The sequence below is a fragment of the Chiloscyllium punctatum genome, chromosome 22 (genome assembly GCF_047496795.1).
Source record: "Chiloscyllium punctatum isolate Juve2018m chromosome 22, sChiPun1.3, whole genome shotgun sequence".
Classification (NCBI taxonomy): Eukaryota; Metazoa; Chordata; class Chondrichthyes; order Orectolobiformes; family Hemiscylliidae; genus Chiloscyllium; species Chiloscyllium punctatum.
This window is the reverse complement of record NC_092760.1, coordinates 51,147,481-51,174,741: the sequence shown is the minus strand read 5'-3', so window position 1 is coordinate 51,174,741 and position 27,261 is coordinate 51,147,481. Positions and strand designations below refer to the sequence as shown.

Sequence of the window (27,261 nt, the reverse complement as noted above, 5' to 3'; positions counted from 1 at the left end):
TATGTTAAAGACGAGATTAAATGACAAGTGTTATGGAACAAAAAGCAAAGTATTTGGGGAATGGTAAGGGTTGCAGTAAAGCATAATGTTAATTGAAGAACAACGAATAGCTCTGTCTGAAAGCAAAAATATGAAAACAAGGTTTAAACTGGCCATTGGTTTAAAGCAAAAAGCAAAGCTGAGAGCAGAATTTATTGTCTGAAGTTATTGAATTCAGTGTTAAGACCAGAAAGCTGTCAAGTGCCAAATCAGAAGATAAGGTATTGTTGGTCCAGCTGGAAATGTTGCACTATTCCAAGAAGAGAAATGTGAGCATGCGAACAAGGAGAAGAATTGAAATAGCAAACAACTAGAAAGTCAGGATCACATCTGTGGACACAGTGCTTTGGAGCCTCCTGTAAAGCGCTACTGCTGTAAATTCCGGAAGATACCAAAGGCTCCAAAGCACTGACGATGTCACCTAGACAGGGAACGAAACGTCTGCAAATCAACTTCACACAACTACAACGGGCTCCCGAGCTACAAATCTTGATAGAAACCTTACTCGTAGGAAAAGATCTGTTAGCACACTAATGAAAAGTTACAATCAGATGGATAGCTAAACTGTTTCCTCTAGTGGTCCAGAATGACGGGAAATAAATATAAAGTTGCCTCTAACGGAGCAGAGAAAGGGGCGATATCTTTAGATGGGGAGTAATTTAAATATTGGATTTGTTGCTAAATAGAGTGAATGAAGCCAATCGCAATAATGATCTCCACTCTGGCTGTATGTGTTGATTTATCACTTGACTCCCTTTCCTGACTTCGTATTCAGCCTCATTCATTTACACTACATACACACATCCTTGCCATATATTGAAAATGAATGTTTTTTTTGTTACTCAACTGAATTCATTATTGATTCAGTAAAAGAGCCTTGCCCCTCATTATCAAATGTTTTTCACAGCTTAGAAATGAAATGTTCAAAAAAGGGAAAAAGCTAAATTTTCTTCATGGTTTACATTTGGGTTGTCTGGAGCTATGTTTTGGAGATTAATTTCTTGTGAGAATCCAGTACAATACTGGAGGATTGAGGTTTAACGGTAGCCTTGATTAGAGAGAAGGGATGGGGTAGAATGTGAAGAGGTAATTAGAATGAGACTGTGTTTGGCGTTTGAACATATCGGTTTTGATGCTGCTTCTCCGGACGCTAAGAAGAAAGCCGAAAGATCTATGTTAAGATATGCTTAAAGGTTTATGGCCCGGGTTTCAGTTGCACAATGTTAACATTTGTTCTGATTTAATGTTTGATGAAAGATTATCCAGTCATAAACACAATTCACCGTCACTGAGTCATTGTTTGGAAATAAGCATGATTTATCTGCTCTGCCAAGTTTGCAGATAGGGTCAAAATAGAGATGAGAATACAACTGCACAAGGAAACCAATATTTGATTAACTTTGAAACAATAAGCAGTAAGTCTTGTCAGTCAGGTGTTGATTAGGTTTAATATATTTAATCAGATTTTGTAGTTATTCAGTGAGGTTACTTTAAAATTAAACTTGTAAGTCTGAAAAATCTAGTTGATTTGATTGAAAGCTACATTCATTGCTAATAAAGGAAAAGTTTTATCCACGTCTTTAAGAATGCTGCTAATAAAGCCCTGCATGAAGTATGTTTAAGATAACAAAGGAGGGAGAGGTTGAATAAGGTCAGGGAGAGTTTGGCGCGAAAATGACGCGAACTGTCAGACTGCGCGCGCAGTCGATGTGCCACAGATCATGTGACCGTATTTTTGAAAACAAGGACGCGCCCGCGATTGGCGGAGCTGGCCACGTGACCAACGGTCGCGGGAAACCTGTAGTGTTGTGGACGATACGGGGACAGCAAGGTTCGCCGTCAGGGCCGGGCCAAGGGGACAACGAGATCTCCGTCGAAGCCGGGTCGAAGGAACAGCGGGGTTTCCGTCAGGGCCGGGGCCGAGCCCGAGCCGAGGGCACAGCGCGGTCTCCGTCAGAACCGGGCTGGATAGTGACTTTGAGTTTTCTTCTGGCGATGAGTTTCCGCCGAGCGTGCCTAAGGGCCGGCACCAGCTCCACTCTCGCCTCGGGTTTCCCGGTACAAAAACTCAGCTTCGCAGGGAGTGACGAGGAGGAAGAGGATAATGGAAACAGCACCGAGGACTCTGCCTTCCAGGAGTCGCCGGACCCCGAGCGGAAATACGGCGCGCTTGCTGCGCTCGGACAGTGCGCGGAGGAGCTGGAGTTGGGGAACCTGAGCTGGGAGGACAGCTTCGTGAGCAGCCCGTCTCCGCTCAAGACTCGGCGGGATTACCGTGAGCGTCGGGACCTGGAGGAATCCTCCAGTTCTCCCATCCGTGAAAGCGGCGACCGGGAAGAATGCAGTTCCCCAATCCGAGAAGGAGGGGAGCAGGAGGAGTGTAGTTCCCCAATCCCGGACTGCCCCGATACACCGCCACATAAAACACTCAGAAAACTGCGGCTCTTCGACACGCCCCACACCCCCAAGGTAAGAATACACCACATGTCATACCAGGATCAACTGAAAGGTTCAAAAACGTTTGTGTTATATTTTTCACCAGGATGTGATCTAGCAGTCTCGGTGCGAGTGAAGTTGGACATTCTGCATTTTACTTTTGTTTTAGAATGACTTATCAATACTTATGCACATTGTTTTAACGTGATTTTCTTGAAGACGGAAATGGCATAACTGTTTTGACTTTGGGAATGAGAATCACTGTTCTGTACTACATCAAAGTTTTGGGCATCTTTCTACTTTTCCCGACTCTAAATTTGTCAGCTGCAATCCGTGGTAGTAGTAATCCCAGCCATTTTTCGTGAATATCAGAAACGTCATGTATAAAGTTTAATTCATTCTTTATATTTAACCTCATGAAATCTAGATAGTGCGCGTTCTCTATAGATAGTCATCAGAGTTTTAAGATCCAATTTGATTGAGATATGACTTTGGTGTAATCTATTCATCGTTCCTGTTCGATCGTTATCAGCAACATAAAGTGCACTTTTTTTAATAGGAATTGAATCTGGATATCAGCAATGGTTGTCTGATATGGCCACATTAAATTTTCAGGAGTGTTTCCTGCCTGCTGTTGTAGCTACAGGTATTTCAGAACTAAAAATGGAAAATCAGTTTCTACAAGATTCTCTCCAGTGGTTTTGTGTTAATGTTAGTTAACTTGCGGAGTTACTTTAAGCAACTTTGACCATTGGATGTGTTCGTTTTTTGGATTGTGTGTTGCTGTCAGATCGTTGGTAACAACGTTGAACTTTTTGGAAAATACGTTTTCTGTTTGTTTTTGGTGATTTCTCATTATATAGGGTTGTATTTCTGAAAGCTGACATTTGATATTTTTTCTATCTGCCAAGGTCAATACATCTTTTAATTTAAAGATGATCTAGACGTCTAAATTGTCCATGATTTATTTTCTCAATATTGGAAGAAATGAAGTTCAAAACTGTGTGTAGCTATAAATATCTATCTGAGGAATATAGCCCCAGCAATGTACTATGTCAGTTTAATGCTGAGTTATGTAATTTTAACTTGGGTGGTAGTACATGTCACAGTTGATAATGGAATGATGCTGCTGAAGTCAGAAAAATATCTTTGGGTTCACATTCCTGTTGGCAGTGCAATGCTTTTTGGAATGGTATTGATTTGGAATTTGGAGTGCCTTTTTCAGCTAACCTGTCAGCAATTGCTGTCAGAATTTGCAGATAAAGAAACCATGCCACAATATGTCAGATTGAACTGGTGTCACAGTCTTTAATCCCATTTTCAGATGACTGTTGTTTCAGTTCTGTGAAAAGCGCTGTTAATGTAACATGACATCTCAATCCTTCTTGGAAGCTTGGTCGAATACAATTTAGTAGTGATCATCAAACAAATGAACAGAAGCTTGGCCAAAGAAATGTTGTTTGAAAGAATTTCAGAGCTTCATTTTCGAGGCTAATCTTTTTTATCTTATGAGTTGGAGGTGCCAGTGTTGGACTGGGGGGTACAAAGTTAAAAATCACACAACACAATAGTATTTAATTAGAAGCACTAGTTTTCGGAACACCTGCTACTTTAGATGGTTGTGGAGTATAAGATTGTAAGACACATAATTTATAGCAAAAGTTTACAGTGTGATGTAACTGAACTTATATATTGAAAAAGACCTGGATTGTTTGTTAAGTCTCTCATCTTTTAGAATGACCACGTTGGTTTCAGTTCTTTCAAATGTAAATTGCAAAACTTTTTTTTAAAGTTACATTCTCAAGTGAACACATGCACCCTCTTACAGACTTATACCAATTTATACTCTCACTCACACACATGCACCCCCACTCTCACAGTCACTCACAACCCCCTCCCCGCGCGCACATACATGTTTAAGTTCGTACAGTGAATTTGTACTTGCAGAGTTACATTTTACTTCGCTCAAAAACTGCATGAATCCATGTAAGATTCTGTCAATTTTTTTTAGATTAGAATCAGTCTAAACATTATGGCACAGTATCACACAGGGGAACTCTCACTTTCAATACATTATCTGGGCTGATAGACGCCAATTGTTAAAGTTCACTTGAGAATGTAACTTTTTCAAAAGTTTTGCGATTTACATATGAATGAACTGAAACCAACGTGGTCATTCTAACAGATGAGAGACTTAACAAACAATCAAGGTCTTTTTCAATATATAAGTTGTTACATCACACTGTAAACTTTTGCTATAAATAATGTCTTGCAACCTTATACTACACAACCACCTGATGAAGGGGCAGCGCTCCAGAAGCTAGTGCTTCCAATTAAATCTGTTGGACTATAGCCTGGTGTTGTGATTTTTAACTTTAGTAGAAATAAAGGTTCTGTTTCCATGCTGTACATCTCTATGACTCTATACATTGTTATGGACACAAGAGTTAATGTTTCAGGTCTGTGATTTTTGCTGTGTTGGCAAAGAAATACAAGAAATAGCTGTTTTTGCTAAAATTGATTTTTATGTGAAGTACTCTGTGCCCAGACCCCTTTGACAGTTGTGAACATAAATTGAGATAGTTATCAATCCAAATTTATTGTCATTTCTTTGGGTAGTTACCATGTTTTAATTTTTAAAGTTACAATAGCCACAGGAACATTTGAAATTAGCTTGTATACATTAAAATTGAACAAGTTAATGTATGGTATTATTATCTTTAAATTGGAATACTTTATTTAATCACAGGATGAGCCATTACTAAATTTAATTGCACAAATTTAATTTATTGTCAACAGATGTTGGCTGTGTGTTGTTTTCTGGAATCTACCTCCAATAATCCCTCGTTCACAAAGAATAATATACCCTTTTGAAGTGCTTTTGTATTTTACAGACAGCAGTCTGTAAATTTCTTGTGTGGAAGCAGGCCATCGGTCTCATCGAGTCCACACCCAATCCGCTGAAAAGCGTCGCACCCCATCTAATCCTACATTTCCCATGAAGAACATTAAAGGATATTTTAAAGAATTGTGCCTGAGCTTCTGAAGAGGGTAGTTTCCTAATTCCCAAGAGATGCTAGAAAGCTGTGGGAGATTAAATGGACGAAACATATTATTTATTGAGCGAATATTCTTAATCATATTCCCATGGTTTTGTCTTTGCTATAGTCAGGTTTAGCCATGGTCTATTGTAACATTTTCTCTTTCCAGAAGCATACGAATGTGAAATTTTAAGAGGTTGGTCCGTTTCTGCTCTTGACAATGCTTGTACTTAGTAATTACCCATTTGTATTACGTTGCCTTTTCTGTTGAGATTTCTTTGAAGTAGGCGAAAGTGGGTACTGCAAATGCTGGCTATTAGGAGTCAAGATTAGAGTAGTGCTGGGAAAGCATAGCAGGTCAGGCAGCACCCGAGGAGCAGGGAAAAAAAATCGGATGCTGCCTCACCTGTGCTTTTCCAGCACTAATCTTGACTGTCATTTGTTTGAAATAGCTAGGTAAAAGATACACCACTTCTATAATCCCTTACTGTAATGAATTTTTCAACGTATGACAGAGCAGGTTTGAAGAGTTAGTGGTTTTATGTTTTCCACTATTGTAACTAATTTATTTCTCTATCAACCTGACACATTGCGCAAATAACAGAGACTGGATGATGCACGTGCATGTCCTTGCCGCTCGGTTCCACGTGGCTTTAGGCCGGCGATGTGGTAAAGCACTGTTTATTTGGGGGCGTTGTCATTTTGCCGATTACGTTTACAGGCTCTAAACATCGTGAGATTATCTTCTAATGAGGAAATGTTTGTTTTATTCAATTGGTTTTACTGTTTCCTGACTTTCTTTTTAAATTTAACGCTGCATCATACAGATCCGTAATCGTTTCCCCTTGTAGTTTGCTTTTGTGGAAAGGGCGGTATAGGTGAGCATTACAGATATCCTAGATTTTTTTCCGGTTATGTTTGCATGGACTTTCTAGCCGCTTATTGAACTCTTGCAAATCACGTGCTATTATTGTTTTGACATCTGTTGTTGTGTCAGTTGGTGCTAATGAGTATTTATTTTGGAATGTGAAATTTAGTTTTTGCGCATTACCTTTTTATGACAGTGAAAATTATTAATGGTGAAATGAAAAATGTTTTTAAAATTAAGACAGTTTTAGGTTCTTATACGTTTTATCACGTTCAGTTTTTTTTGTCTCTTACCAAGGATGATGTAAAGCTAGTAGAATTCTTTTCAAGAACTACTTCTCAATTACTCAGAAGTATAAAGGCCAGACATGTAAAGACCTAATATATGATACTTAAAGGATTAGATAATTTCTTTTGTGGTGTTAGTGCATAATATTGGCAGAAGTCCAGAGTAACATAGTTCCTGAAATAGAGGTATGCAATACAGAGCCCTGCATGGTGGCTCAGTGATTTGTGCTAGGACTTTGTTTGCTCATTCTCCCAGTGTCTCTGTGAGCTTTCTCTGGGTGTTCTGGTTTCCTCCCACAGCCTCCCATAGTGTCTGGGGATGTGTCAGTAAGGTGGATTAGACTCTTGGTGGATAGGTGATCGTTCTTGGGATGTTTCTCAGAAGGTCGGTGTGCAACCGATGGGCTGAATGGCCTACTTCCACTTGTAGGGATTCTGTAAGCCTTCTATGGACCCATAACATACTCAATTTAAGTTAATTATTAACTGAGCCAAGCTAAGAATGTGGCATTGTATAAGTTTTATACTTTGAATTTGCTCTGTTATTGCTGATGAGTTGATACCCCAATGCTAATATGGCATGCTTGTTTTCAGAGTTTGCTGTCTAAAGCAAGGGTTAGGAGTTGCCTGAGTTCCAGCTCAGTAAGACGTCGTGGAGGGGCTCTTTTCAGAAATGTTGAGCAGTCTGAGAGAATTCCATGTGATCACAACAGGAATAAACCTCCGCATGTCAACATTAACCCCTTCACTCCAGACTCCATGTACATCCATTCTTCATCTGCACAATGTAGAAGGAGGAAAAGGACCTATTGGGATGGGTATGTATTGAGCTGTTTTCCAGTTATGATTTAATATAACTGTGGAAAATTTAAGATTTTGACCTTTTGTCTTGATTTGTCAGCAGTTTCAGATATATATGAGAATAGCTATGACATCTTATGTGGCATTTATTAATTTTAAGTATTTTTAGCATACTTAGTATTGTCTCTTGTAATTTTGCTCAGTGTTCTTAAAAACCTCTGCCCTCTTGTCTGACTGCACACAACGTCAATAGCCTACTTTTACTTTCTCTGGTATTTCATGCTACTCTTTGTAACTTAATGTCACTTGATTATTTCACATTTGCTTTATTAAAACGAAGATAGGCATTTCTTAATTTTTAATTTCTGTGATGTTATATGATAGAATGATAAGTAAAGCGGAAAGTCTCATTGTGATTATTGCCAACTCTCTCAATGCTAATCCATTATTCTGCTTACCCCCACCTCTCTTTCCTGTGCCATTTGCAGAGTTTTTCAATTTTTGAGTATACATCCACTTATTTTGAAATTTGCCATGAATTCCCCCCTCTATCATTTCAGTCAATGTATTTCTGATCACAACTTACTAAATTCTTCCCTTTTCCATGACTACTTCAGTTAAATTAAATATGTCCTCCTGCATAAATATTTCTTCTCATGGAAACAACTTATCTGCTTTATCCTAAATCCTCATTTTAAAGTCAGTGGCTTACAGCTGTCCCTAGTTTATCCTGGATTTGGTGCAGAGAGACTCTTGTGTTGGATCTTGCCTGAATTAAAACTTTCTGTTTATAGCTAGAGTCAAAATGTTAGATCACAGAGCTGAAGACAGATGTTGAGACTAGTAAACTGGGAGGTCTGACTTGTTAGTACATAGTGTGTCCTAACTGCTATGAGGCTGGGAAATAAAATAGTAAATCCTCTTTAGATGGGGAGGACTGTTTAGGTTGCAAAGACGAGTATAAATGTGCAAAATGACATTTTGATAAACTTTTCAAGAACATTAATTTATGTGAAATGACATTTATCTAGAACTTTTCTCATAGTTAAAAACATCTCAGCACATTTGGAAAGCAGAAAAAAGGGCAACGCGTCAAGCTACTGACGTAGAGTGGCAGATGCTCAGAAGAAAATATAAGTTTTTACCTGCTTTTAAATGTGACAGTGTCATTTTGGTACAAGAGGGTGACATTTAGCTAATCATATTCACCCCTGATGCCCTGCAGGCTTACTTCAAGGCCACAACCAATTTTTTTCTTTGTTGAAGTCATTGATAATACCAACAATGAATGCACTGAAACTGTGTTCCAAGTCATTGCCATGAATTAGGGGGAAAAAATGTTTGTCATTCTGCTGCACCTTTTTGTCAAAGACTTATATTTTTGTCCCTTATTCTGCATATGATCAGTTAATTGGGAGCAGAATGTTTTGTGACTTATTGAAAAAGGTGAAGTAGAGACTCTCTGAATAGTGCCTCTTGCACACCAAGATAAGAAAATAGTTTTGAGTAGGAATGAAAAGTGATCAAGATAAGGATCCACTTGGAATGGTTCAGGCCCCCTGAGCAGTAACCACACCGGGTGGAGAATAAGGGAAGAAAGAATGATAAGAATAATTTAGGATTTTAATCTAGATGAATTTAAAAAGACAGATTGGCCTGATGAAGGGCTTTGCCCGAAACGCCGATTCTCCTGCTCTGATGCTGCCAGACCTGTCCTTTTCCCGCACCTGCAGTCCTCACTCTCTCCTAGATTGGAAAAGCTGGCTTAGATAAGTTCATAGAATGTTTTGGGGTTCGTTTCTTTAAGCACCTTGTACTGGAACCAAACAGAGAGCAGGCTACTCTAAATCTAGTTTTCTGCAATGATGTGGGATTGATTTATGACCTAATAATGCCACCTTTAGGTAGCAATCATTTAACAAACATCGTTCTGTAGTACAGAATTTGAATATTTCTGAGAAATACATTTTGTTTGGAGCTTTTCAGTTTCCAGTTGAATTGATAATCTTTTAAAATGTCCTGAATACAAGATCAAAAGCTTCAATAAAATGCCGTTTGGCAATGATCACATGATTTGAATTTTACATTCCGAGAGGAGTGAGTCGAAAACTTTTATTATAAACAATAAGGGCAATTATATGGGTAATAAAACAGCTAACTAAAGTGAACTGGGAAATAATTTTATTTCGGATGTTCCAGAATGCAGAATAAATACATTCCTACAAATGTCCAAGGAATACACCAACCTTGTAGTTCTTAACTGCAGAGGGTCAAGGTTGCATCAAACGTAATGCATATAAGTGCAAAGGGAGGGCAGGTCAGAAGATTGCGCGTAATATAAAAAGCAAAAAATGAATTAAAAAATTGGATGAGCACAGTTAGTACAAAAAATGCTCGTCAGCATGCTCAAAACAGATAATATATTTGTACAAAAAAAAGTTAACCGAGTGAGCATTAGTCCTTTAGGAAGTGTGTGTGCAGAATTGATAATGGAAAATTGAGCAGATGAACTGAGCAGGAATTTTGTATCAGCCTCCACTATAGAGCCCAGAAGCAGTTTTCAATCAGGAAAATATAAGGAAGGGAAGAACTCAAAATTTACCAGAAAAGTGGTACTGAGTTGTTGGAGGTGTGAACTAACGAGTGCAAAGGAGTGTGTGGGGGAATGGTGAAATTGTCTATTTTGGTGATAGATTCTGGAGCACTGGGTGTGCAGGTATAGCATGTAATTGGGAAAACTAATAGAATATTAGCATGTATTGCAAGGGGAATTTAATATAGAAGTAGAGATTATGCTTCAGTTCTATCGGGTGCTGGTGAGGCCATGTGGAATTCTCTCTATAATATCGGTCACCTTTTATGAATTTACATCCTTTCTTAAAAGGTAACTTGATTGAAAAGTGTGAGACAATGCATCAATGAGTTGAATTTGGAGAGGGTATTTCCTTTAGGCAAATCTAGAACTAGATTATTACTGTTAATTAAGGAGTAACCTTTTTAAGACAACTGAGTCAAAAAATTTAGGGTCAGGAATCTTTGGAACTTTTCGAGTAAAGGCAATTGAAGTGGAGTTTTATTTCTTTAAAAAATATTTTTAAGGCAGAGATTGGCATGTTCTTGTTAAGCAAAAATACGAAACGTTATCAGGATAGGTGGATATGTGGATTTGAAGTTATAGTCAGAGGACTCATTAAATGGCAGAACAGGCTCAATTGGCCCAATAGCCTATCTCAGTGCCTTTGCTTCAAGGAGAACAACCATATTTTCTACAAATTAATCTTTTGCAGCCAAGGTCTTTTATCCTTGGAACAGTTCTGGTAAGTCTTTGTACTCATTCAAGTTTTGCACACTCCTGGATCCTAAAGTGTGATGACCAGAATCAAATTCAATAACTTGGCCTCATCTGAACTTTGGTCCCCCCCTCCCTAAAACCCCCAAAATCACCAGTCTATCCTATCGCTATTCTGATTGAACAGCAGTCGTAAATCTACATGGCAGTGAATATTCTTAATAACATGATTATAGAACTTATGCATTTTGACTTGAACAAATGGAATTTGTCATTACCCTCCAGCATATCCAACCCCCTAATGTCTTTCCAAATCAGTATTGCTATCCTTGTTTTATATTTTTTTCTGAAGTTCTCAACATTTCTGATATTGACCCATGTCCTCCAATGTGGTGTTACTGTCTTAACAACAATTCTAGTAGTCTTCTTTCTAGTCAGGAGTGGACCTCCCCAAAAGCACGTTGATTCCATTCTTGTTGAGTTTTAATTTTTCCTCCTTAAATTAATGTCTTCTGCACAGAAATCATCCCAATGCCTCAATCTTTTACACTCTGCCTCATACCATGGCTTCGATGATATCCTTGTTTGTTCTTGCATCCTGAAATGTGTGGCACTGGGAGTAATCCAGAGATTTAAACCTTTTGAGGTCCTTTCTAACTTTGTCCCAATCTCCTGATAATTTGACCACATATCAGGTAGATACAGAGCCTTGAATGTTTTGAGCACTGGGACTGAGTGAATTTTTGGATTGAGGGGAACACTAGAGAAATTGACATGGGTGTGAAAATCATGAATAAAGTGAGATGGGGTAGCAGTAGGTAAGGTTTATATAAGTGAAAGCTGTCTTGGTATGGTAGAATGTAATAACCTGGCCACAGTTTTATATATAATATGTGAGTTATTGGAAATGAAAATACAGTTTTGCCCTTATATTGTGCTCTTTAAGAGCACAGATATCTTCAAGTGCGTTACATCCAATGAAGTGCTATTGAAGCATATTCAAAATATTATAATGCAGAAAAATGGCAGTTTTTGCAAATTTGTCCCACCGTGTTGTGCTGACATTAAAATGAAGGGATAAATCTCAATTGATTTTTGCACTGGGCCAATAATATAGCTTCAACTATGACAACTGATGTATGCATTATCATGTGTTTTACAGCACATTTTTAGGTAGGTTTAGCCACTTTATTATTTCATACCAAAGTAAATGCTTTTCTATATAAGCCCTCCTTCCTTGATATTGTTGCCTGTAGTAGTCATATTACAAATGTGTAATTGTTGGGATATTTCTTGGTTTTGTAATCTAATTGTTTTAGGTTTCCATGCAGAGAGATGATGGATGGAAGCGATGGGGAACTTGATGATGAAAGCATTCGACCAGCAAAGGTAATGCTAAAATGCTTGCGTGTATCATCTAAATTTTAATTAAAAATCACAGCGAATGCAAAACTGTTGCATTATACAGTTCATATTAGGAGCGAGTGCGTTTAGTGTGTCAACCCCTGTTGATATGTTTTGTCCTGATGCAATCAAGATCTGCAAAAGTAGTTTAGAAAACAGGAAAATAATATTTGTTTAAAATGTGTTCAATTGACCTATTCCTTAAAAAAATAAAGTCTGAAAGCAGCTTTGTAATTTGGATTAATAAATTGCTTGAAAACTAATCCGGGGTAAGATACTTTAGAGAATTGTGTCCTAAATTTATTTTAAACAAAGTTCTGGAGAAACTCAGCTTGTCAAGCAGTAAAGAGAAATGATTATCATTTAGAATCCGATGCAACTTTTCAAAATTGAGACTTGTGCTGATATCTACAATGTCAGTGTTTGCAAGAACTGCACACAAGGACTTCATGGAAAATACTGTGAACAGGAGTACAAATAGGCTGATTTGGGTTGATGTTTAAAGATTTAGTAATTTCATGAGAACGTTTTTTTTTTCTGGGCATACTTCACGTTTTGTACCATATAGAATGTAGTTCAAAAATTTACTCAACTGTTCAAGTGTAACTAAATTGAATACCTCTTTTTGTCAAAACAAATCGCATTATTTTTGAAGTTTGTGATTTCTGCCTTTGTATTACTGAGGTATCATGTATTTGATTTGCAGTGAACCAAAGAAATTATAATGGATAAATTCAAACCGTAAATTTTAGTGCTGAAATTACTCTCTACAAATGGATATTAATCACACAATTGTGAAATAATTTGTCATATTTGGAAAAGAATGTTGTGTGCAGATTAAAGTTTTAAATGTGCTGCATCTAGGTTTGAGCAAGGTTGGATTTAGTACAGGAGCTTATCTTTATCATCAATTATATGCAAATACTTTGGCAGTTTTCACTTAACTTTTGTTCTACATAGTTTGTAATCCAGTTCAGTTAGGTATGAGTTTTACCATATTCTCTACCTGAGTAATAAAATATTTACTTATGCATTGGGTTTATTTCATACATTTTAAAATAGAGAATTCCAATCACTGAAAGTAACATGAAGTCACGATATACAACGGAGTTTCATGAATTGGAGAAGATTGGTTCTGGAGAGTTTGGTTCCGTTTTTAAGTGCGTCAAACGACTTGATGGTTGTATTTATGCAATAAAACGCTCAAAGAAACCATTGGCAGGTTCAGTTGATGAGTAAGTAACTTATGAATGTTTATGTAGTCAAGATTTATGGTGACTGCCCATTTATTAAAACACAAATTACCAATCATTATTTTGACGCCCAGCCTTTCAACAGAAAGTAAGAGGATTTGCTCCACCCTCCCACTTTGTTGAGTGCTGCTGAATTCTGTGTTTTGACTATCTTACCATTTTATTTAATATCAACTGCTCGTGAGTTTTTTTTTTGCGGAATTCTTAGTACAATGAATAAAATCAATGTTTGATAAAACTAATGCATGTCTTTTGGTTGCTTATCTTGATCTTCAACTAGCTAATTGCTATATACCTGGAAATTTAACCATCCTTTTTTAATTTATGCTGACTGCAACAATTGTATTTCTATGATTTGCTGTTTTGATTGTGTTCAATTTTTTTTCTTTAGACAAAATGCTCTACGAGAAGTTTACGCACATGCAGTGTTAGGACAACACACCCATGTGGTTCGTTATTATTCAGCCTGGGCTGAAGATGATCATATGCTCATACAAAATGAGTATTGTAATGGTGAGTTTTGGAATTAGGAATATTTTAGGATATTCATATATATCTGTAAAAATATATAATCATATGTATGTAAATTTAAGTTTAACCTACAATTTATCAATTAAATTGGGTCATTCCAAACTATAATATTTTGTATATTTTTTGTTTTGAAAGGTGGAAGCCTGTCAGATGCAATATCAGACAGTAATAGGAACCAACTGTATTTTAATGAACCAGAGTTAAGAGACCTGTTATTACAGGTAGCTCGGGGTCTAAAATATATTCACAGTATGTCTCTTGTACATATGGATATAAAGCCAAGTAAGTATTGAAACCCCTTGTTATTTTAGTGGATGCTTTACTACCATTTATATTCACACTTGACTCTGTCTATGATTAGTTTTGGGGAAACAAACAGTTTTATTGAGTTTTAAAAGTATCTTTTTGATAATTGTCAATTAAGGTGGGAAGAATGTAGGTTGATTTTGATTTGTGTTTTTCTCAGTTTCTCCAAATGTAAAAGCAAGATGCAGGGACCAACTTGCAGTTATAGGTGAACATCTGGACCTATGTCCAATACTCATTGTTTCAGCCTTTCTGCTGAAGTGAAAGGGAGTTTGGACCTTACCATTTGAAACCTGAATGAGTGCACATGCTATGCTCCATGGCAATTTCTAATGGCACAGTGCTTCACTTTCACTTTATTGATCCCTGAGCAGCATTGAAACCAGTCACAGGCTCAGCCACTCCTTCCTGTTCCCAGAGATGAAGTTCCTTAATAAAGAAAGAGACAATTGGTTGCATGAGTGCTGTTTTTCAGCTTTTGAAAACTATATACTAGGAATATGTGTTTTATTTGGAAGCTAGCCCTTCTCAAACAGTCCCTAAATAAAATTTGACTCCTTAGCTTTTTACCCAAAAGATTTGTCTCAAATTTGATCTTTGTGATTGTGTATGAACAATATGTAATGTTAGTATGGCAATCCATTATGCTCAATGCCAAATCAAGCCATTGAGAACTGTACACTTGCTTTGCTGCTAAAGTGTGTATGTCTCCTCGCAGTTCAAGTTTTATAGACTTTTGATGCAGGTTTCGAAATTGGAGGATCTTGAATGTGGACAAAAGTGTAATTGCAATGTGGTCAAGTTAAAGAATGCAGCTGTCAACATTGTGTTTAAACATAGAGCTTAAGGTTCCAAGTGTTCTTTTATATTTACATAAAACTGTTCAATCCATTAGATTTGTTTACTTAGAACTGCGGAACCATTTGCCTTTTACGTCTGTGGACATATCATTAATATCAAATAACTTGGGGAAAGGAACTCTATTATTGGATCTATACAATTTAATGAATTCTTATAAAATTAGAATCGTTTAAGCAAGGACTCAGGCAATTGGCCCTTTTGTACTGGCTCTCTGCAGGAAAAGTTCAAATGTCCTTATCTGCTCTTTATATTTTTAGCACTTTTTTTCTTAATGCGTTTATCCGGTTCCTTGTTAAAAGCCCCAATTGAATCTGCCTCTATTACTCTTCCACTCCATTCCCAAGCATAATCATTCGCTCTCTTTTAAGGGGGCCCTTCTTATCACGATTGGTTCTTTTGCCAATACTTTATGACCAAACAGTCTCTGATGTAGACTGTCCTTTCAATGGCAACAGTTTCTCCTTATCTCATTTGTCCAGACCCTCCATAATGTAGAGCACCATGAGATCTCCTCTTGGCAGCCAGCTTTAGGAAAAGCAACCCTAATTTGTTCAGTCTTTCTGTTAAATTCTGTCCATTTAGCAAATTTTATATTTTTTTATATCCTTCCTAAAATATGATGATTTTGGATTTCTCCCAATTTGCATTGCCTTCATAAAAAGGGTCATGGAGATGTACAACTTGTCCATGCCGACCAGATATTCCAACCTGATCTAGTCTCATTTGCCAGCACTTGGCCTATAACTCTCTAATCCCTTCCTATTAATATATCCATCCAGTTGCCTTTTAAATGTTGCAATTGTACCAACCTCCTCCACTTCCTCTGGCAGCTCATTCCATACACGCATCCCCCTCCTGAGTGGAAAAGTTGCCCCTTAGGTCTCTTTTATATCTTCCCCTCTCACACTAAAACTATGCCCCATCCCAGGGAAAAGACTTTGTCTATTTACCCTATCCAGGCCCCTCATGACTTTATAAACCTCCTATAAGGTCACCCCTCCACCTGTGGCGCTCCAGGGAAAACAGCCCCAGCCTCTTTTTAGTCTCTCCCTAAAGTTCAAATCCTCCAACCCTGGCACATCCTTGTAAATGCTTTGTGAACCTTTTCAAGTTTCACACCTTCCTTTCGATAGGAAGGAGACCAGAACTGCGCACACTATTCCAAAAATGGCCTAACCAACATCCTGTACACCGCCAACGTGACCTGCCAACTCCTATACTCAATACTCTGACCAATAAAGGAAAGCATACCAGGCACCACCTTCACAATCCTATCTACCTGCGGTTCTACTTTCAAGGAGCTATGAATCTGCACTCTAAAGTCTCTTTATTCAGCAACACTCCCTAGGACCTTACCATTAAGTGTATAAGTCCTGCTAAGATTTGCTTTTCCCAAAACGTCTCATTTATCTAACTTAATCTCCTCAGCTCATTGGCCCATCTGATCAAGATCCCATTGTAATCTGAGGTAGTCGTCTTTGCTGTAGTCATGACTTTCTGCTCATTTTGTAAAGCTAAATGTTATATTGAGTTATTCAGCATATATTTGAGCCCTAAATTGCTCTAGATGTTAATTCCAGACTTGATAACTGTTGATATTTATATATTCTGGCACCCATGCTCTTTTGACTGTCAGCTTCTGGCTGAGTACGTTCCGACATGTAGGAGAGACTAGAAGCCGAAGGGACAGCCTTCAAATAAAGGGAAGAGATTTTAGAACAGAGATAAGAAGAAAGCCCTGATTAAAGGCTTATGCCTGAAACATCGATTCTCCTGCACCTCAGATGCTGCTTGGCCTGCTGTGCTTTTCCAGCACCACACTCTTGACCGAGAAACGTATCAGCCATTATTTAAAGGTGGAGCAGACACGAGGGCTGAATGACCTAATTTTTGCTCCTTTGTCTTAGGCTGAATATTTTGTCGCATCCCACTGAAATCACTGGTTCATGTGATATCAGGAATGCATGCTGTCGATTTAATCATGGAAGTGTCTCATTGATGATCTTACCAACTCATGCCATCAAGTGACTTCTGTTAGACCAGGGCAATTATTCTGATTTCCTCTTCCTCATTCACTCCAAAAGAATACCTAAAAATGCTGACACTAATTGCAGTGCCTATGTGTGATCAGGCAACTCAAAAGACTAAGGATAGAGTTAAGATGCCATTTGTTCTACACCTTTCTTTTAAAATCTTTCGAGGAAATCTGATAGAGCACAAATGCATATTTCTGAGGCTTGGAGGAGTCAGCGTTCTCTCATCCATTTGGATGTGAGAGATACAGCCCCCTTTCCATTGTTTAAGATGGCTGTTCCTTCTGGGTGCATCTGAACACTATGCTCTTGACCTTTAGTGGAATGGGCTGATTTTGAGGCCCTCTTTGTGGATTCCTGCTAAACCCATTTGAGGGGTCCAGCAAACAATGTGGGTAATGAGACAAAAACTGCAGATGCTGGAATCCAAAGTAAACAAACAGGATACTGACAAAGGGTCTCAACCTAAAACTTTGACTTCTCCACCACCTGCGGCTGCCTGGTTTGCTGTGTTCTTCCAGCCTTCTGTTTTTCTAGTGTGAGTAATGAGGTGTTCATTATTTACTGCACGTTTGTCTTCTGTAACTGCATCTGCACCTGCATGTCCTGGGAGGGGCTACATCATGCTTGTTTGTAGGTTTCAAACAACCAGTGGGCACTACAAATTTAGAGCCATCACCCCTGGGGATATCATTTAATCTGATGTAGCTAAGACTCCTTTAACATTGTTGCAATGTATTGATATGCTCCTTATAAAGGAGACACTTAATTCCTCTTTATTGGTGTTGCTGTGGCTGGATGAAAGGATGTATAAATAGCTGTACAGAATATTCAGCTTCTGAAAAGTATTGCAATTGAAAATCTGCTTTTAATAGTTGGATATTAAAAGTACATATTCCTTTTATTTTCAGGTAACATATTTATATCCAAAAAATTAGTTACTAATTCGGCAGCAGATGAGATGGATGAAGAAGACTGCATATTGTCAACAAATATTGTATACAAAATAGGTACAATTTACTTCAGAATTCATTTAAAGTTGAGGACCTTGTGTAAATGAGCAAACAGTTACCACTCGGTAGGAGAGTAACAGGAGTATGGAGATTTACGATCATTGATGAATGGACCAGAGGGGAGGCGGTGAATAATTATCTATAATGCAGCAAATTATAGTCTGCAATGCCCTACCTGAAGGCTGATGGAACCAGATTTAATTGTACAAGTACACATTCCTTTAGCCAAAATCCTTGGGGCCAGTTGTGTTTTGGATTTCGGAATAAATTACATTTTCACAGTGAAATTTAAAAAAAAGTTACCTAACAGCAGATGCACGTGTGAATAGTATGTACGCTGAAGCACAATTGACACCTGCCAGTGCTAGGCCACATCACATCTGAGTGACGTGGTTTGAGTGGGTGTGGAGTTGGGTCACCTGTTCGCATGCCAAAATGACACTCCACGAAAAGGTTTCATATTTTGGAGCTTGTCGGATTTCAGATAAGGGATGGTGTACCTGTACTTTCAAGGGGAATTGGCTACACATTTGAAACTGAATCATTTGCAGTCCTGTGGTGAAACATTTTGGAAAGTGAGACTACTTAGATGGCACAGTCAAAGAATCTGTTTGGCTATGTAGCCTGTTTTTGGGTGAAGCGTTGTGCAAATTTAAATAAAAATAAAACACTGTGCACGGAGATGTGCGGTAGTTCTGGCAATATTTGTGAAGAGAAAAACAGTCAACACTTAGAGTATAATGCTTTTTTTCTCTGGAACCAAAGAGGCATCTTTGAATTTTAAGTTAATTTTATTTCTCTTTCTATTGACGCTGCCAGATCATCTTAGATTCTCTAGCATTTTCTGTTTTGATTGTACAAATTTTTGAATTTGTTTTGTAATTTCAAATTTATTTTTATAATAAGGTGATCTTGGACATGTTACTCGTGTATCCAATCCTCATGTAGAGGAGGGAGATAGTCGGTTCTTGGCCAATGAAGTGCTGCAAGAGGTAGTGTTTATGATTGTTGTAATAATTTTGTGGAACATGTATCCTTGACTATTTGTGCCAACAGATTAACTTGCATCTGCCCTAATCATAAAGGATGCTTTTGTGTTTTTAATTGATTGTCCTGTTTAAAAATTTGACATTCTGCCATTGGTCTCGGTAATTCTATTGAGATCTGATTGTGACATTCTCTTTTTGAGAAAGAGTTCACTGAATCTAATTTTGATATGCATACTGTGTAGTTGGTGATTTCTGATTTTAAAAAAACTAAAAGCTTGACTGTGCTCTTTCCAATATGATCAAACGAAGTTGGACAAAATTTTACGTGAACAGCCAGAATAGTTTGTCAATTTCATCCAAAATAGTATAGACGATGATAATATTATTGCCAACTCCTTGCAGGCTTTGCAACAGCTTTGTAATTTGCTTAATCAATATTGAAACTCCCATTGATATTTAAAAGATATTGGAAGTCAGTATTTTTAAGTGAGTTTGAATCTTGGAATGTGAATCCACCATGTACATATGTTGCATAAGGTAATGATACTATTTGAAAATATTCCCTTTGTGTGTAAAGTAGTACTTGTAGCTGTAATCAGACTGATATTCAATGCCCTTTTTCTACACTAAAGAAATGATTAAGCACCTACTTAATCAAATAAGGAGCTCTATAATATATCTAAATATCTATTTGTTTCTCCCTTTGAAGACCGAAGTATGCTGAGAATTCTTACAAATTGGGTTATCCGGTATTTTTCTGATTGTGAAAATTTTTTTCTAGCCCAGGGAACTAGGTTTCTCTACTACCTCTGCTTTCCCTATTCAGAATGGGTACTGTTTAAAAATTCGTTTGTGATCAATCTTTGCTAAATATGTGAAACCACGCTTGGGAGAAGTAGCAATGTTACTCCTTCTTTGGAATGTTCTGCATGTCTCAGGTTTTCATGGATACTTTCGAAGAGTTTCATGCATAGATCGGTTGCTCATTAGCATCTTCAGTTGCCCAACACTTTAATGAATTGTCAGCTATGATGTGGATTCCATAGGGTCCCCGTGCACAACTCCCACTTGCTATTCAGAAACTGCCGGCTGTTGGAAAATCTGGGCCATGATTTCAATTCTTGTTGACTCAGAAATTAATGAATAATTGAACCAAGCAGATCAGAAATACTTTGAATTAAATCGGTAGGTTAGTATGTTTTCACTCAGCGAAGTGATAAATTATACATGAGTTTTTGAATTCTCGGTGTGATCGACTTATGTGAAGTTAGTAAGCGCGCTCTCACTTATAACTGCATGCTTGTTACCATTTTTACCCCATCCCCAACCCCACTGAGCCTTGTTCTGTCTGATGATATTTTTTGAATATTTTGTATTTTTATTTCAGGACTACAGACATTTGCTGAAAGCAGATATTTTTGCCCTTGCACTCACGGTTATATCTGCTGCTGGTGCAGAGCCATTGCCAACCAATGGAGAAAAGTGGCATGAAATTCGCCGAGGAAAGCTTCCTACAATTCCACAAAAGCTCTCTCAGGAATTTTTGGATTTATTGAAGGTAGGATATTTACATGGTGAATTCATCTTGGATTTTGATTTATTTCATAATTTTCTAAAGCAATGGTGACATTTTAAGTGAGAAGTTTTAAGTTGCAGTGTTGTTTGTTTAAAAAAAATGCTAATTTCAATTCTTTGTTTTAAGTTAATGCTCCATCCAGACCCAGAGAAACGACCGACTGCAAGTACTTTGATCAGACATTCCGTGTTGCTTCCAACTGCAAGGAAGAGTGCTGATCAACTTCGGTTAGAGCTGAATGCAGAAAAATTCAAAAATGCACTTTTGCAAAAGTAAGCTTTTATTCTTCAGTGGCTAGCCAGTTGTAGGTCACTTAAGGTAACATTTAAGTTCACTTCATGCGTACTTGCTATTTCTGCTCAAAGTGCATGGACAGAATTAATTCAAAAATATTGTCAAAGTTTGGTCTTTTTGTTTGTTTGCATTTTTCCTCTGTGACTCTCTACTTTTGTCTGACTTACTCTTCTTCTCACATACTCATTTTTGGTGCAGTTGTTCAATCCTCCTTGCACCTCCCAAACCTAATCAGAGTTGAGTCCATTTTCAAAGTTTGGCAGAAGATTTGTAGCTCGGGTGCTCGTTGTTGTGGTTCTGTTCGCCGAGCTGGGAATTTATGATGCAGACGTTTCAACCCCTGTCTAGGTGACATCCTCAGTGCTTGGGAGCCTCCTGTGAAACGCTTCTGTGATGTTTCCTCCGGCATTTTATAGTGATTTGTATCTGCTGCTTCCGGTTGTCAGTTCCAGCTGTCCGCTGCAGTGGCTGGCATATTGGGTCCAGGTCGATGTGCTTATTGATTGATTGAATCTGTGGATGAGTGCCATGCCTCTAGGAATTCCCTGGCTGTTCTCTGTTTGGCTTGTCCTATAATAGTAGTGTTGTCCCAGTCGAACTCCTGTTGCTTGTCATCGGGGTGTATGTCTACTAAGGATAACTGGTCGTGTTGTTTCGTGGCTAGTTGGTGTTCATGGATACGGATCGTTTGCTGTCTTCCTGTTTGTTCTATGTAGTGTTTTATGCAGTCCTTGCATGGGATTTTGTACACTACATTGGTTTTGCTCATGCTGGGTATCAGGTCCTTTGTCCTGGTGAGTTCTCGTCGGAGAGTGGCTGTTGGTTTGTGTGCTGTTATGAGTCCTAGTGGTCGCAGTAATCTGGCTGTCAGTTTCAGAAATGTTTTTGATGTATGGTAGTGTGGCTAGTCCTTTGGGTTGTGGCATGTCCTCATTCCGTTGTCTTTCCCTTAGGTATCTGTTGATGAAATTGCAGGGGTATCTGTTTTTGGCGAATACATTGTATAGGTGTTCTTCTTCCTCTTTTTGCAGTTCTGGTGTACTGCACTGTGTTGTGGCCCTTTTGAACAGTGTCTTGATGCAACTTCTTTTGTGTGTGTTGGGGTGGTTGCTTTTGTAGTTTAGGACTTGGTCTGTGTGTGTGGCTTTCCTGTAAACCTTTGTGGTGAATTCTCCGTTCGGTGTTCTCTGTACCGTCATGTCTAGGAATGGGAGTTGGTTGTCCTTTTCTTCCTCTCTAGTGAATCAGATTCCTGTGAGTGTGGTGTTGATGATCCGGTGTGTGTTCTCTATTTCTGTGTTTTTAATGATTACAAAGGTATCATCTACATATCTGACCCAGAGTTTGGGTTGAATTTGCGGTAAGACTGTTTGTTCTGACCTTTGCATTACCGTTTCTGCTATGAGTCCAGAGATGGGTGAGCCCATGGGTGTGCCATTCATTTGTTCATATATTTGGTTGTTGAATGTGAAGTGCATTGTGAGGCACAGGTCCAGTAGTCTGAGTATGCAATCTTTGTTGATAGGTTCCCGGTCTTGTTGTCTGTTCTGTATGTCCAGCAGGTTGGCTGTTGTATCTCTGGCTAGGGTTTTGTGCAACTAGCCACGAAATGACACGACCAGTTATCCTTAGTAGCCGCACACTCCGATGACAAGCAACATGAGTTTGACTGGGACAACACTATTATCATAGAACAAGCCAAACCGAGAACAGCCAGGGAATTCCTAGAGGCATGGCATTCATCCACAAATTCAATCAATAAGCACATCGACCTGGACCCAATATACCGGCCACTGTAGCGGACAGCTGGAACTGGCAACCGGAAGCGGCAGATACAAATCACTATAAAATGCCAGAGGAAACATCACCGATGCGCTTCACAGGAGGCTCCCAAGCACTGAGGATGTCACCTCGACAGGGGATGAAACGTCTGCAACACAAATTCCCAGCTCCGGGAACAGAACCACAACAATGAGTCCACGTTTTCAACAAATCTACCTTTTTTTTTTCAAATCCTAAACTTAATTGTAGCTATTAATTGGTCTGTTTGCTTATCTCTATTTTCTCTTTTTTTTCCCTGCTTTTTCTTACCTCTGCCTCCTTCTTTGCTGCTTTCTCTCCTCAATCTCTCAAGGGGGAGAGATTTCTTTCACCTTGCTGTTCCCCAACACTTGCTTTCTTGGTTCTTTCTCAATCTTTGGAGATTGTAATGTGACACTCCTAGTCTGTGCTGTAATCTCCACAAATAATTATTTGTGGCTATGACTGATAGCTGCCTATGGATTGTAAAAGTCTTCAGTGAATTATACACCTATGAATATAATTTTGATGATCAAGAAATAAATTTAAAATAATTATGAATGCTCATTCCTTTATTTGAATTGACATGCTGTATGAAATAATGGACCTCTCATTATTTTAGAGAACTGAAGAAGGCACAAATGGCAAAAGCAGCAGCAGAAGAGAGAGTATTGTTCACAGACCGAATGGCAACCAGGTCTACTGTGCAAAGTAACAGAAGCACAAGGATCATTGGGAAAAAGATCAACCGTTCTGTTAGCCTTACAATATATTGAAACTTTCGGAGTGACAGCTGATTTTGTTTTTAAACTGGGGATTTTTTATTTTTGAAAGTTTGTTGCCAGTTCAGTTAACCACACAGTTGTAGGACCATTGAGAATATTCTTGGTTAGGGTGTAGCATTTCTGCTGCCTTTCTGGTCTTAACTTTTATTTTTCAATTTTAGTGTGCCTTTTGAATAAAAGGGACAAAAATCTATCAAAAATATCAGGACGTTTTTATTGAGTGGCACATGCACCATGAATTCTGTAAATCTGCCAGGTTTCATGTTTAAAACTTTGTGTACATCTAGAGGATGTATTTGAACCATGTTATACATTGTACTGGGAGCACTTTGTAGACATTGGGATTTCCATGGCAGACACCATGGATGAACTTGTCTTGGATAAACTGCTGCTATATTAGTCAGTATTGTATACTTTCTGTAAAATTCAGCTAGCATTATAAACAATCATTGCTGTACTAGGATTAGATGTTTTTGGAAAATGCATTTTTAATTATGTGTATTAAATGAAATAACAGTTGTTCACTGTTTACTGCTTGTGTTTACAGCAGTTTTTTTTTAAGCTAGTGCTTTGTAGGGATACATTGCACCTTTGTTTCTTCCAGTTTGTATTTTCTGTATTTTTAGAAATGTAAATTGTGGGGTTTGTCACTTAACTGTCTTGTCCAATAAACAAGTGTACATTTGTAAATGTTACGTTTAGTGTCAAGATTTTTATTTGCTTAATTACACAAAATAAGTTAATTGAATTGATTTTGGTTTCTGAAGATTCAGCCAAGCAGTAAATGGACTTTTACACACATCATCTAGACAGTGGAAACAGTTGTGTAGCTGTAATGTAATCACACTAGGTTGTCCAGGGGCCAAGGCTAATTCTTCAGCAGCATAATGGAAGTTAATTTGAATTAAATAAATCAGAATGTGATGCTAGTCTCAGTTCCATGGTCATTGTTTCTGTCATCTTTGGTTGTGAAAATTCATTAATTCCCTTTTTTAGAAATGAATTTTCTGTTCTTAGCTGGTTTAACATAATGCTCCAAATCTACAGCAATGTGGTCGACTCTTACTTGCCTTCTGAAACTGGTTGGTCAGCCAACCAGTTGTGCCAGTATCAGATGGATTGCACTGGTTGAAGAAGGCAACTCTTCACCACTATCTCCAGGACAATTCAAGATGGGACATGTTAGTGTTGGTGTTGCCCCTATGAAAGAAAGATAATCTATCCGTCTTAGTGACATAATATTTTCCCATTTTGTTTTAACATGTTAAGTTATAGTTCAAAGTTCTTTTAAACAATCTGATTTCAGAATATTAAATGGATCTTTCATTATAGCTAACAAAATCTGCATATGCAATGTTGTGTATCTACGAATTCATTTGTGAAAAACTCAGTGGTTAGTACTGCTGCCTCAGTGCCAGGGACCCGGGTTCGATTCCAACCTCAGGTGACTGTGTGGAGTTTGCGCTTTCTCTCGTGTCTGCATGGGTTTCCTCCGGGTGCTCCGGTTTCCTCCCACAATCCAAAGATTTGCAGGTTAGGTGAGTTGGCCATGCAGAATTGCCCATAGTGTTCAGGGATGTGTAGGTTAGGTGCATTCGTCAGGGGTAAATGTAGGGGAATGGGTTACTCTTAGGTCAGTGTGGAGTTGTTGGACCAGTGGGCCTGTTTCAGCACTGTAGGGTTTCTGTGAAACAAAAGACCTGAACTGAATTGTAGACAGAAAATCTAGGTGGTTATCTTAAAAGGATCTGATTTCTAAATGGTGAAACATAACATAAATCTGAGGTAAATGATCTTTTTGACTGGTTTATATTTATGTTGAGCATTGTATGAAAATATTGATGTTTTAGAAGTGTAAGCCAGTGTTACTCTGTGATTTAAACAGGTGGGAGCAATACATATGAAATAAGTCCCATTAGCCTGTTGGAAACGGGTGTTTTGGTGGAGACACCGTGAAGAGGATAAAGTAACACTTGATGGTAAAACATTCAGAAATATGTAAAAGCATCTGATTAGAAAGATAACCTACAGTCCATTGTGGAAAGTCCATTAAGTGTAGAATGACAGAGCATTTCAGCAAATTAGCAGATTGGATGCATTTGAAACGGATAAGTCTTGCAGAATAAAGTTAGTTCATTTCTGTATACAATTTGGGGGAGAAACATGGCTTGTTGGCTTTCACATGACAATGGTTAGAATAAAAAGGTTGGAGCGGAAGTTATTTTACCATTGTATAGTCATGGCCATTTGCTGTCCTGCATTTGACTTTTGGGTGCCATGTGTCAGGACATTCACGTTGAGCACCTTTGACTGTCCCATCTCTGCAAGTTATTGATCCTTTTCTGATCTTCCTTTTTTTTAATTACTATGTAGCGTTGCTTCTCAGTCTGTGCTCAATGTTCCTGTGTTTGCCTGTTTAAACCTCTGGCTTGATTTTCAACTCCACAATATTAACTGAACAGTGGTTAGATGTTTATTTGAAACTTTGGTTAGCTAATGGGAAAAGCAAACAGTCCCTGCTTGACCTTTCATGATCTGAGTGCAACCTTTGACAATCATTAGCTAAACCATCATCCAATGTTCTGTGGCCAGAATTGTTATTCTCATCTGCTAAATGATAATATTTTTTCTCCTCCCATAATGTTACCTCCGCTGTTATCTAAGGTGGTTTGTGTATTTTTTTTTCATGTCTTTGTGCCATAATCCAAAACTGATTAGTTCTCAGGTATTGATTTCTATTGTCAAAATATCAGACTGCTTTTTCCACATGCAGTAAGGATAAGCAAACATTTCCTCCAATTAAGTATTTGGAGGTCTAAACCTTTATTTGTCTCAACTTGACCAATTTCATCCTGGGTGTCATGTGTGATCCCAAGATGAGTTTCTGATAACATTTGCACTGAGAATGCTTATTTCCACTTGCACTCCATTATCACTCAGCTCGTCGGATGAAAATACTTTTATTATTTAAAATTGATTACTTAAATTACTATCAAATGAGAAAGTGATCCAAAACTCTGCTCATTATTTGCACCAAGTAGTGTTCAGAGTACATCTTTGTTAAATTGAGGGCGTGGGGTGCATAGACAAGGCTTCTATTACTGTATGTGGTTGAAGCAATTAATTGGATGATACTTCTCTAGGTGAGATTTCCAACAAAGGGCAATAAATATTGAAATTAGTATCATCAAGGCATGTCTGCAGTTATTTTATCAATTGGCAGGACACTATCAAGGGACAGAAAAGCTTTTGGTTAGGAAACAGTGTTGATTGTGTAGTTAATCGATGTTTCCCTCCCCACTAGATAACTGAAATCTTGCCTTTCACCAACTTGAAATGAAAATTGCCACTTACTTCTGAATACTGCCACATGCTCAATGGAAGGTAGGTGGAGTCTCCATATAAGTGCTGATCTAATGGCTAATGATTGAATATTGCAATGTACTCTTTGTACTTGACTGAGCTATTGTTTTGGTTAAACATTAAAGATATATGGAAGTTGCAGTGTACTTGTAAGCTTTTGACTAATTATTGACCCAGACTTCCTTTGCATGAATGCAGAACAAGAGTGTATAATTTTACAATTAAAACTTAGTCACTTAAGAGTGAAACCCGGAAGTAGTTCTAAAGTAGTAATAGCCAGAATAGGAAACAT

General features: G+C 38.1%; 1 protein-coding gene across 2 annotated transcripts; it reads left to right on the top strand.

The window, feature by feature from the left end:
• The first annotated feature begins 1,698 nt into the window (after window positions 1-1,698).
• Window positions 1,699-24,301, top strand: wee1 (WEE1 G2 checkpoint kinase). 2 transcript variants are annotated; one of them, XM_072592270.1, is made up of 11 exons: window positions 1,699-2,508; window positions 7,266-7,489; window positions 12,093-12,150; window positions 13,228-13,400; window positions 13,810-13,931; window positions 14,085-14,231; window positions 18,061-18,159; window positions 19,069-19,154; window positions 20,539-20,709; window positions 20,854-20,999; window positions 23,444-24,301. In XM_072592270.1, exons 1-11 carry the CDS (start codon window positions 1,714-1,716, stop codon window positions 23,595-23,597), a joined length of 2,175 nt encoding a protein of 724 aa, XP_072448371.1. In that variant the 5' UTR covers window positions 1,699-1,713; the 3' UTR covers window positions 23,598-24,301. The 2 variants fall into 2 exon arrangements, with proteins under 2 accessions (XP_072448371.1, XP_072448370.1); XM_072592269.1 differs by having other exon boundaries at window positions 12,081-12,150.
• The last annotated feature ends 2,960 nt before the right edge of the window (window positions 24,302-27,261 follow it).

What these genes read in the sequence shown, in the direction of transcription:
- wee1 (XM_072592269.1), top strand. Translation starts at nt 1,714, where the DNA reads ATGACGCGAACTGTCAGACTGCGCGCGCAGTCGATGTGCCACAGATCA. An exon ending in AAATATTGTATACAAAATAG is followed by an intron (nt 18,160 to 19,068) that starts GTACAATTTACT and finishes TTTTATAATAAG; the next exon opens with GTGATCTTGGACATGTTACT. An exon ending in AAAAATGCACTTTTGCAAAA is followed by an intron (nt 21,000 to 23,443) that starts GTAAGCTTTTAT and finishes TCATTATTTTAG; the next exon opens with AGAACTGAAGAAGGCACAAA.